We start from the raw sequence: 11,570 nt of genomic DNA on the forward strand, positions 1-11,570 counted from the left end.
ATATTGATTGATTTACTGATTCATTCATTCATTCATGAAAGACACAGAGAGAGAGAGAGGCAGAGGGAGAAGCAGGCCCCATGCAGGGAGCCGGACGTGGGACTCGATCCTGGGTCTCCAGGATCACACCCTGGGCTGAAGGCAGGCACCAAACCGCTGAGCCACCCAGGGATTCCCCGCCGTTAATCATATTTAACCTTTAGTTTTAAAACTTTTTTTTGGAACCTGGGAGGACCCATGACCACCACACTCGCCCACACCAAACCCTATGCTCATACCAACTGTCCCAGACTCAGCAGCCATGGTGGTGATTGCAGTACTTTATTAGGCAAAGAAATGTAGTTGTTTTCAACATCTCCTCTAAGAAAGGAAGCTCAAAAGGGGTGAGCCAGCCAAGCCCTGCAGAAGTTCTGCTTCTATCTGAACTTCTGCAGCAACACGCAGATCTTCTCCTTGACCATCGGATCCAGTGTTGAACAGTCCCACTCTGCCAACTTCATCAGCCGGTCATGGGCCTCCCAGAAGAGGCCAGAGCCAATGGCCAGCTCCACCCTCATGCGCCACTCAGCTAACCTGGAGCTATTGAGGAAGACATTATAGTTGCCTCCCATGGGCTATAGATAGATGAAGAAGAAGGAGTAGTCAGGCAGAAGGAGGGAGAGGGGGACCAGCCCTACCTATAGGTCCCCTCCTATAGCCTCAGGGGCTCTCCATATCTGCCTCTACCAAGAGTGAGTCTGTGACCCACCCTACTCCCTGGCCTGGGCAAGGGGTCAGACATTATGTGATAGATGTGGGGTGGGGACTGGAAGATCAGAATCTCCAGGATTCTTGGCCACTGGTCTTGCTCCAAGGCTCCTAAATCCCTCTCTGAGGTGACACCTGGCCCAGATGGCTCCCACTTCAGCATGAAGCCTTCCATGGGTCCTGCCTTCTACTGGGAAATCCCTTATTCTCAGATGAAGGTGCAACGAATTCAGTTCTTTTTCCTCTGCATTAAACCTTCCTCTGTAATCAGGCTCAGGCCCTAGAGTGGGTGACCCAGCAGGTAGTCTAAGAAACATGCACCCAAAAAGCTTGGGGCCTCCAAAATGGGGCGGGTGTGGGTGAAATATAAGGGTTAGGGGTGAAATATAGGGGACTACACCACTTGGGCCAGAAACACTGGTTTTTCCTGGTGATGGTCTGCATTAAAATAGACACTTTGCATACTGGCCACAGATTACGTTGGCCTCTCAGGACATTGGCCAGAGTCTGAACTGGCCATCTCGCACACCAGCCAGGTCAGAAATGGCCACCCTCCCCTGCGTGTAGAAACCACATAAATGCCCACACCTGGGTGTGCCCCCAAACACACAGTGGATGCCCCTCAGACTCAGAGCTGCGTCTGGAGCTCTAGAAAAGAAGCTCTCAGCCGGAAGGACACTTTGATGGCCTCTGTACACTTCCTGGAGACTCCAGACACTGGAGACTTCACCAGCCTATAATCAAAGCATGGCCCCAATGGTCGCAGAGGAATCTCACCTGTTCCCAGGCTCTGTCCATCACCCCATCCCACTCCACACCTGCATCATCTCCACCAGGGCCACCAGGTCAGCCAGTGAGATGTGATCCCCGGTGATGAACATCTTGTCCTGCAGAAACTTCTCCTCAAAAAGCTGCATGTTTGTCCTCACCTCTGTCAACATCTGTTCTGTCTTCTCGGCTGGAACCTCCTCACCTGTGATCCTTGGGATCAGCATCTGGCCAGGGTGGGAGATGGGAGGGAAGAGGAGGCTGCACTCTAATAATCCCATCTGAACCTCCGCTCTTCAGCACCCTTGTCTTCTGGAGAGGTGTTGGACAGAACCAAGGATGGAAAGTAGGTTCATCCCTTTTAGTGATTCTGGTTGGTAGAAGTCACCTGGGGCCACAATTCAGTGGGATTTTGAGGTTCCTGCAGGGGCAGCCATGGTGGCCCAGGGGTTTGGCGCCACCTTCGGCCCGGGGCCTGATCCTAGAGACCCAGGATTGAGTCCCATGTCGGGCTCCCTGCACGGAGCCTGCTCCTCCCCCTGCCTGTGTCTCTGCCTCTCTCTCTCTCTCTCTGTGTGTGTGTGTGTGTGTGTGTGTGTGTGTGTCTGTCTGTCTGTCATGAATAAATAAATAAAATATTAAAAAGAGAGAGAGAGAGAGAGAGAGAGATCCCTGCGGGAAGGAATCCTGTAATTGGTTAGTGAGGTCTGTCTCAGGCATGAGATAAGCAGTAAAGGCACATACACCAGCTATGGGTCATCTTCGAATTTAGTGGTCTCTGTGGGCCCTTCAGCTCTGATGTTTTCTAAGTCAGTGAAATTTCTTGAACCCTATTCTGGCTTGAGTAATACCAGCTTCTCCTGGGTGCCCTTCCCCTTGTTTTTACAAGGCTTTTTCATACCCAGTGGTTCATTCTATACTCCCATTAGCTCTAGAAATCTAGGCAGGCAGGAGATGGAGCCAAGGAAATGAGGCTCAGGAAAGGAGGGAGATCTCCTTGAACACCCCAGTAGTCAGCCCTAGCCTGGACCCACTCACCTTGATCCAGAGGATCCTGCTCATGGGCAGCTGAATGGCAGTGTGCTGCCAAGCCATGAACTCATCCACACGGGCGCGTGTGTGCAGGTCTGGTGGGTACCAGTGCGAGGGTGTGCTGTACTTGCGGCACAGGTAGAAAAGGATGGCCACGCTGCAGAGAGAGAAAGTCGGGGGCACTGCTCTTTCCTTCTGTTACCCCACCACCCCAGTGTGGTCTGGGCCCAAGGCAGGGCCTCCAGCCAGAGATGGGCTCTGGGCACTGACATTTTTCTCGGGAAAGGATGAGCCCAAAGGATGCCAAGAAAAGCAGTCAGTCAACAGTCAGTAAGAGAAGAGAGAGAGACTGACAGGGTGAATGGGAGTTGCTAGATGGCATCAGAAAGGGCAGTCTAGGTAGTGGGAAACATGTACGGGAATTCAGGGGTAAGAGGTAGCATGGCAGAGAAAAGAGAGTTGGGGGCAGCCCCGATGGCCCAGTGGTTTGGTGCCTGCCTTCAGCCCAGGGTGTGATCCTGGAGACCCAGGATCGAGTCCCACATCGGGCTCCCTGCATGGAGCCTGCTTCTCCCTCTGCCTGTGTCTCTGCCTCTCTCTCTGTGTGTCTCTCATGAATAGATAAACTAAAAAAAAAAAAAAAAAAAAAAAGAGAGTTGGTGGATGTGACCAGAAGAAGGATGGGGAGAATGGTCAGAGACAGCTAGAGATACTGTGGAGGCCACACAGGGAGGCCCTTGGTGATGCGGGAGGCTATGGACTTAACCCTCAAGGTTCTGGTTATATAAGCAGGAGGATGAAAAAATCCACCTTGAATTTTAGAAATATCCCTTTGTCCTATAACTCTGTAGCAAGAAAACAAATAATCCAATCAAAAAAGGACAAAGAACTGGAGGAGACATTTTTTAAAGATGTCCAGATGGCCAGCAGACACATGAAAGGGTGCTCAACAACACTCATCAGCAGGAAAATGCAAATCAAAACCCGCAATGAGGGGACACCTGGGTGGCTCAGCAGTTAAGCCTCTGACTTCTGTTCAGGTCGTGATCCTGGGGTCCCAAGACTGAGTCTCACATCAGGCTCCCTCCATGGAGCCTGCTTCCCCCTCTGCCTATGTCTCTGCCTCTCTCTGTGTGTCTCTCATGAATAAATAAAATAAAATCTTAGAAGAAAAACAAAACCACAATGAGATATCACCTGTGAGAATGGCTGTCATCAAAAGGACAAGAAATAACAAATGTTGGCAAGGATACGGAGAAAAGGGAACCCTTGTGCACTGCTGATGGGAATGCAAACTGGTGGAGCCACTGTGGAAAATAACATGGAGGTGTCTACATAGAACCACTATATGATCCAGCAATTCCATTTCTGGATATTTATCTGAAGGAAACAAAAGCACTGTAACAAAAAGATATCTGCACCCTCATGTTCACTGCCACATTATTTAGAATAGCCAAGGTATGGAAACACTTAAGTGTCTATCAGTGGATGAAAGAATAAAGAAAATGTGGTGTAAATATACAATGGAATATTATTCAACCATAAAGAAGAAGGAAATCCTGCCAAGAAAGAAAAAAAAACCGCTCTGGTAGTGGGTGGAGGGGTTCTGAGGAGAGCAGAGGCCACGGGGGTATGGGGAGGGTACAGACTGGAGGCACCATTTGGAGGAGATGGTATTGCTTTTTGCTGGTGGGGGGCAGGAAAGGAGGAACTCAGGGTAGACACAGGTGTTTAAGGAATCTAGGATGTCTGGGGCCCTAGAGAGCCCTAAGCCAGAGTCTGATAGGACATCAAAGTTGAAGGTGCAGGTGCCTGCCCCACCTACCCTGCGCACACACCCCTCCCACCGCAGCCCCCAACACTGCCTGCGCAGTCAGCAAGTGAGAAGGGAGCAAAGATGGATGGGGAGAAAGGAAGGGAGGGAGCAGGTTGGGAGGGAGGAGGGAAGCCCCAAAGGTCCACCTCTCTAAGAAGGGGGGAGTTGTCAAGGAGGAAAATCCTAAATCTTAAACCATCTCAGTTCAACCCACAATAACCCTGTAAGATGGGTCCCTGTATGCTTACAATTGAGGAAACTGAGGCTGAGAAATATAACTCACTTACCAAAGACACACAGCCCATGAGTGACAGGATTGGGGTTTGACCCCAGCAGCCTGAGCCCGAGTCCGAGCCCAAGCCGGGGCACTGCTCTTGACCACCTGGTGTTGTGCACGACCTTGACCAGGACCAGGGGGTGGAGGGGATGGATGGAGTCAGGATGGAGTCAGGTCGGGAGGAGTGTGAATGGGCAGCAGAGGCAGGCAGAGGCTTGCCTCACTGGCCCAATGCCCCTCCCCAGTTTGCAACCTCTGGGAGCACTGTCCTTGGTGGCCAACCCCTGGGTCATGACTGCTCTGGGCAGACCTGTTGGTGGCTCCCAGTCCTGACTGGTTCCCCCAAGTTGTCTGTAGCTTGTGCCGCTCTGAGCCCACAGCCCACTGCCACACTCAGTGTCTCTTTGTCCTGTGATTTGAGATCCCCACTGCTCATTCTCTGGCATCAGCCTTCCGGGCTCCCACACCGGGAGCACCAGGGCCAAGTAGGGCCCATCCACACCTCTGTATTTGCGAATGCCTCCTGCCACCCCTCCTGCCACCGTAGCAGATCAGAGCTTGCTGTGCCTGCAGGAGCCCCATCTTCTGGGGACAGGTACCCCGGCTAGCATCACAGTTCCTGGCCTTCTGTCTGCCTAGCACCTCCTCCCCAACTTTTCTCATGAGGACCTGCTCTGTCATCTTTAATCCAGTGATTCTGGCGAGAGTGACTGGCAGTCAGGGGCCCCAGTGTGCCTGCCAGTGAGTGGCCCACAGGCAGGAAGGGGACTCAGACTAGGCCCATGCATGCCCTTCTTTGGGAACTTCAGATACCCTGAGAAGGAGAGGCTGATCCTTTTCCAGACAGACAGACAGACAGGGAGATGGCCAAAGGAGAGATTCAGTACCAGATTCCCCTGGCTGGGGGGAGTGGGCAGCGAGGGTCACTAGAGAAGACCTATGAGGGAGGAGTGGATTTACCAGACATGGAGAGCATATAGTTCCGAGATCCAGGCTGGGGAGCTAGGCCCACCAGGTGAGAACACAGAGCCAAGAGAAGGCAGAGAGGAGGAGCCCTGGCACTAAGGTTGGGCCTTGCTCTGGAGAGAACACCGAGGGTGCGAGGGTGCGGTGGGACGACCATTTGCTAAAGACATAAGGGTGCGTGATTTGTGAATCCATGTGGCCAGTTCAGTAGGAACGCTGCCAGCTTGGACGGAGGGGGACAGAAATGAAGTGAAATGAAGGGGAGTGAAATGAAGGAAGGCTGCTGGGCTTCTGTGACAATGGCCGACAGAGCTATCCAACTGCAAACTTGGGTTAGCCTTCAAGAAGAGGGAAGGGGGGGTGCCTGGGTGGCTCAGCGATTGAGCATCTGCCTTTGGCTCAGGTCAGGATCCCAGGGTCCTGGGATGGAATCCTGTATCGGGCTCCCTGCATGGAGCCTGCTTCTCCCTCTGCCTATGTCTCTGCCTCTCTCTCTGTGTTTCTCATGAATAAATAAATTGTCTTAAAAAAAGAAAAGAAAAGAAAAGAGAAAAGAAAAGAAAAGAAAAGAAAAGAAAAGAAAAGAAAAGAAAAGAGAAGGGAAGAGTGACCCAGAAGGAGGTTCAGAGGCCAGTAGGGCTGCCCTGCCACTAGTGGGCCTGGAGTGGGGCAGTGCAAGTGGGAGTTGAGCTTCACCCTCCCTGGTTCCAGAGTGTGGGGCCACCACCCTATGGGCCCAGGGGACAGAGCATGGAGCCAAAAGGATGATTCTCAAGCCTTAAAATCTAAAGTGATTTACCCTGCTGGGTTCCAGACTTGCTTGGAATGTATGAGATTCTCCCCCCTTCCTATTTCTGTTTCGGAATGGGAATATCCACCCTGTGCATGTTCCTCCATTGCATATATTTTTTTAAGATTTTACTTATTTATTTGACAGAAAGAGAGAGAGAGCACAAGCAGGAGGAGAGGCAGAGGGAGAAGCAGGCTTCCCATCAAGCAGGGAACTGGACATGGGGCTTGATCCCAGGACTGTGGGATCAGAACTTGAGCAGAAGGCAGACACCCAACTGACTGAGCCACCGAGGTGCCCCTCCTTGTATTTTTTTATTATCATTTTAAAGTAATTTCTACAATACCCAACATGGGGCTTGAACTCAAGACCCTGAGATCAAGAGTCACATGCTTCACCACCTGAGTCAACCCAGCGCCCCTCCCCATAGTATTTTGGAAGCAGGACAACTCCTTATCTGGTTTCAGAGGTTCACAGAGAGAGTGGAACTTTGCCCCAGGATGAATCATACCCTGGGAACGCCTGGGAGCTCAGCGGTTGAGGATCTGCCTTTGGCTCAGGATGTGGTCCGGGGTCCTGGGATCAAGTCTCACATTGGGCTCCCTGCATAGAGCCTGCTTCTCCTTCTGCCTGTGTCTCTGCCTCTCTGTGTGTGTGTGTCTCTCATGAATAAATAAACAAAATTATTTTTAAAAAAATCATGGGGATCCCTGGGTGGCTCAGCGGTTTAGCTCCTGCCTTTGGCCCAGAGCGTGATCCTGGAGTCCCGGGATCGAGTCCCACGTTGGGCTCCCTACATGGGGCCTGCTTCTCCCTCTACCTGTGTCTCTGCCTCTCTCTCTGTGTGTCTCATGAATAAATAAATAAAATCTTAAAAAAAAAAAAATACATTTCTGTTGTTCTAAGTCATTCAGTCGGTGATAATTTGTGACCACAGCCCTAGGAAAATAATCCAGGCCCTGGGCCAGCCGAGGTCCTATGGTCCACTTAGAAGACATACTTCAAAATTATGACATCACCTCTGAAACAGTCTGAAAAACAGTCAACCTCAAATCTTACCAAACTTCTACTTCCAATGACCAATTTACAGGAAACGAAAGGACAGGAAAACCATGTAAACATGACACCATAAGAATACAATCGGCAAAAACTCAGATTGTGGGAAATTCCACAAGAGGAAGGACTCGGATTCTTCAACCACAGCAAAAATGCAAAGGCAAGGGGTGCCTGGCAGGTTCAGTTGGCTGAGCATGTCCCTCTTGATCTCAGGGTCCTGTAGGTGTGGAGACTATAAAAAAAATGCCAAGGCAAGAGAGGTGGGTCATGGAAGGGGCTATAGACAGAAAGAGACCCAAGAGACAGATCACCAGTTGCAATACTTGGCAGTTTTTTGGAGTGGGATTGAAATGCACGAGCTACAAGCTATATATGAGATAGAGACTTTTTTTTTGATAGACTTTTTTTATATAAGTAATTTTCTTTTCTTTTTTTAAAAATATTTTATTTATGTTTTTGACACAAAGAGAACACAAGCAGAGGAGCAGGAGAGGGAGAAGCAGTCTACCTGCTGAGCAGGGAGCCCAATTCAGGGCTCAATCCCAGGACCCTGAGATTATGACCTGAGCTGAAGGCAAACACTTAACTGACTGAGCCACCCAGGGCCCCTAATCAAAGACTTTTGAACAAGATAATGCTTGAAATCCAGGCGTTATTGTTAATTTTACAAGGTGTCATCATGGTATTGTGGTGATGCTTTTTTTTTTTTTAAGATTTTATTTATTTATTCATGAGAGACACAGAGAGAGACAGAGACACAGGCAGAGGGAGAACCAGGCTCCATGCAGGGAGCCCGACGTGGGACTCGATCCCAAGACCCCTGTGTCATGACCTGAGCCAAAGGCAGACCAACCACTGAGCCACCCAGGCATCACAATGATGCTTAAAAATATTTATTTGTTTGTTTGTTTGTTTATTTGAGAGAGAGTGTGTGCGAGCAGGCAGGGAGGGGCAGAGGGAGAGGGAGAGAGAGAATCCCAAGCAGACTCCATACTAGTGCAGAGCCCGAGGTGGAGCTCAATCTTACAACCTTGAGATTATGTTCTGAGCTAAAATCAAGAGGCAGACACTTAACCTACTGAGCCACCCAGGTGCCCCTGATGTTTGTTTGTTTGTTTTCAAAGAGCCCTTATCTCTTAAAAGTATTTTCCTAAACGTTTATGGATGAAACGATGGGTGGTTGGCAGACAGGGGAATAGAGCGGGTTACAGGTGATGTAAAATGGGCTCCCCAAGTGGACCAATGTTGGAATTGGGTGATGGGTACCATGTGGAGTTTGTTATACTCCTCATTAATTAGTTTATTCTACTTTGATATATATTTTTTTTTTCATAGTAAATAAAAAATAAGCACTAGCATGAATCTCCTAGGAGGAGCAGAGATAGATGGTGGGAGTGGGGACCTCTGGGGAAGACTTACCTTTCAGATAAGATAAATTTTCCATCTTTGAGGCTGGGTAGCTTCTTCAGGGGGTTGATCTCTATGTATTCCTTGCTGTGGTGGTGACCTGAGAGGGACAGGAAAGGTCTGAGGGTGCTGGGACTCCAGGGAAGAGAGAACCAGGTCTCCCAGAGGCAGAAATGCCTTCCTCCCTATTTTCTCTAGGAGGAAAAACAGTCCCAGAGGAATACCATGGCTAACTTCAGGTCCAAGGGCCAGTCAGTGACAAAACAGGGATTAGGATCAAGACTCCTGACCCCATCCCAGGCTCGGTGACCAGGACACCCCGTTGGCTCACAGGAGTCAGAGCCCTCCAGCCCCCACTCCCAGCTCTGGGCCTGAAGCCACAGCCCATGAATCAGCAGAACCGCTGGAGGCCCGGGTCCCACCCCCACTCCTATAGATCCCTCTAAAAGGGGCGAGGCAGCCAGGAGCCCCAGCCGCAGCACACAGCTGGAATCCAAGAGAGAACCTCTCAAGGGCAATCAGTCTATGGGGAGTTTTGTTTTATTGTTGTGTTTTGGGTTTTTATCTCCTCAAGGTCACTACTTTACATTTTTAACATTTTAAAATTTAAATTCAATTAATTAATGTATTATGTATTATTAGTTTCAGAGGTAGAGGTCAGTGATTCATCAGTATTACATAACACCCAGTGCTCATCACATCACGGGCCTTCCTTAGTGCCCATCACCCAGTTATCCCATCCCCCACCGCCTGCCTCCCTTCCAGTGACCCTCAGTTTTGTTTCCTATGATTTAGAGTCTCTTACGGTTTGTCTCCTTCTCTGATTTCTTTTTTATTTTAATTTATTTTATTTTATTTTATTTATTTATTCATGAGAGACACACACAGAGAGAGAGGCAGAGACACAGACAGGGGGAGAAGCAGGCTCCATGCAGGGAGCCCGATGCGGGACTTGATCCGGGGACTCCAGGATCACGACCTGAGCCAAAGGCAGATGCACAACCCCTGAGCCACCCAGGCATCCCTCCCTCTCTGATTTCATCTTGTTTTGTTTTTTTTTTTTCCTCTTGTCCTCTATGATCCTCTGTTTTGTTTCTTTTTTGTTTTCTGTTTTGTTTCTTAAATTCCACATATGAGTGAGATCATATGATAATTCTTTCTCTGATTGACTTATTTCGCTCAGCCTAATACCCTCTACTCCATCCATGTCATTGCAAATGGGAAGACTTCATTTTTTTGATAGCTGAGTGATATTCCATTGTATATATATAGCACATCTTCTTTATCCTTCACCTGTTGACGGACATCTGTGCCCTTTCCATAGTTTGGCTATTGCGGAGATTGCTGCTATATACATTGGGGTGCAGGTGGCCCTTCAGATCACTACATTTGTATCTTTGAGGTAAATACCTACTAGTAGAATTGCTGGGTCATAGAGTAGCTCAATTTTCAACTTTTTAAGGAAACTTGTTTTGTTTTAAGTAAGCTCTGCTCAACGTGGACTTGAACTCAGTTTTTCTTATTTTTCTTTTTTAAAGTAACCTCTCTGCTCAACATTAGCCTCAACTCACAACCCTGAGATCAAAAGTCCACACACTAGCAACTGAGCCAGCCAAGTGTCCCAATCTATTGGGAGTTTTAACCCTTCCGCAGCCAGCTGCCTCCAGTTGGAAACATTTCTGGTCTGGGTTCCCACCTCATTTCAGAGCGCCTGGTCTCCTCCACTATGTTCTAGAGACTTCTGCTTCTGCAACCTGAGCCTTTACGAATCCCCTCGATGCTTGGGATAGCATTGGAGGCCAGCACCCTGCACCTCACTCAGGGTCTGTGTTACCCTAAGCAGGTATGGACCAAAGCAATGGTCTTGACTCAGGTTTGGATGACCACACACTTCTGCGACCTTTGTCAACTGATCAGAGGTGCTCCAGCTAACAAGATGTTACCCTCTCGCGAGAAAAAGCCAAACACACTGGATGGGAGACCAGAGGACACTCGGCAGCTCTGCCTTCCACTTTACCTTATAAGAGTCTGTTCCTTCCGTTGGGAAACATTTCTTCCCCTGTGGACTTAAGGAGGTGGAGTCTCCTCTGCATCTCAGCTTAGAGACACCCTGACCCTGTGCCCTGCCCCGCTCCAGGGCCAGACCTATGCAGGGCAGCAGGAGGTGCCTACCTTTCAGCAGATCCACAAACTGGAAGTCAAAGGGGATGCTGTTCTTCTTGGCAAAGATATAGACAGCACGGCAGGATGCTGACAGGAGGTCCAGATAGAGCTCCAGGCCCATGTTGAGACACACGTTGGGCACCCCCACCAGCCACAGCTGCCACACTCTGAACCTGGGCCTAGATGCAACCTAAACCCCTGGCCCTGGCCCTGGCCCTGTGCCTATCAACCTTCTCCAACCCAAGCCCAGAACCCCACATTCTAGAACTTCTTGTTTCACTTGGTATTGTCATGGGGCCAGGAAGCCAGGAATTCTCACAGCAGCAGGGGTTCTGGGAAGACTCAGGAGTAGACTAGAGGGGCAGCCCGGGTGGCCCAGCGGTTTAGCGCCGCCTTCAGCCCAGGGCCTGATCCCGGAGACCCTGGTTCAAGTCCAACTTGAGCTCTCTGCGTGGAGCCTGCTTCTTCCTCTGCCTGTGTCTCTGCCTCTCTGTGTCTCTTGTGAATAAATAAATAAAATTAAAAAAAAAAAAAAAAAGGAGTAGACT

At 49.6% G+C, this 11,570-nt stretch overlaps 1 protein-coding gene across 2 annotated transcripts; it reads right to left on the bottom strand.

Annotated features, from left to right (window-relative positions):
* Positions 1–300: 300 nt before the first annotated feature.
* On the bottom strand, positions 301–11,294 carry LOC144299156 (glutathione S-transferase theta-4). 2 transcript variants are annotated; one of them, XM_077874531.1, is made up of 6 exons: positions 11,032–11,294; positions 8,872–8,959; positions 2,554–2,704; positions 1,566–1,742; positions 1,336–1,481; positions 301–579 (listed from the first exon to the last, which is right to left on the bottom strand). In XM_077874531.1, the coding sequence occupies exons 1-6, from the start codon at positions 11,141–11,143 to the stop codon at positions 417–419; spliced, it is 837 nt and encodes a 278-aa protein (XP_077730657.1). In that variant the 5' UTR covers positions 11,144–11,294; the 3' UTR covers positions 301–416. The 2 variants fall into 2 exon arrangements, with proteins under 2 accessions (XP_077730657.1, XP_077730658.1); XM_077874532.1 differs by lacking the exon at positions 1,336–1,481 and having other exon boundaries at positions 301–614; positions 11,032–11,290.
* Positions 11,295–11,570: the final 276 nt, after the last annotated feature.

The sequence above is a fragment of the Canis aureus genome, chromosome 27 (assembly GCF_053574225.1).
Source record: "Canis aureus isolate CA01 chromosome 27, VMU_Caureus_v.1.0, whole genome shotgun sequence".
NCBI lineage: Eukaryota > Metazoa > Chordata > Mammalia > Carnivora > Canidae > Canis > Canis aureus.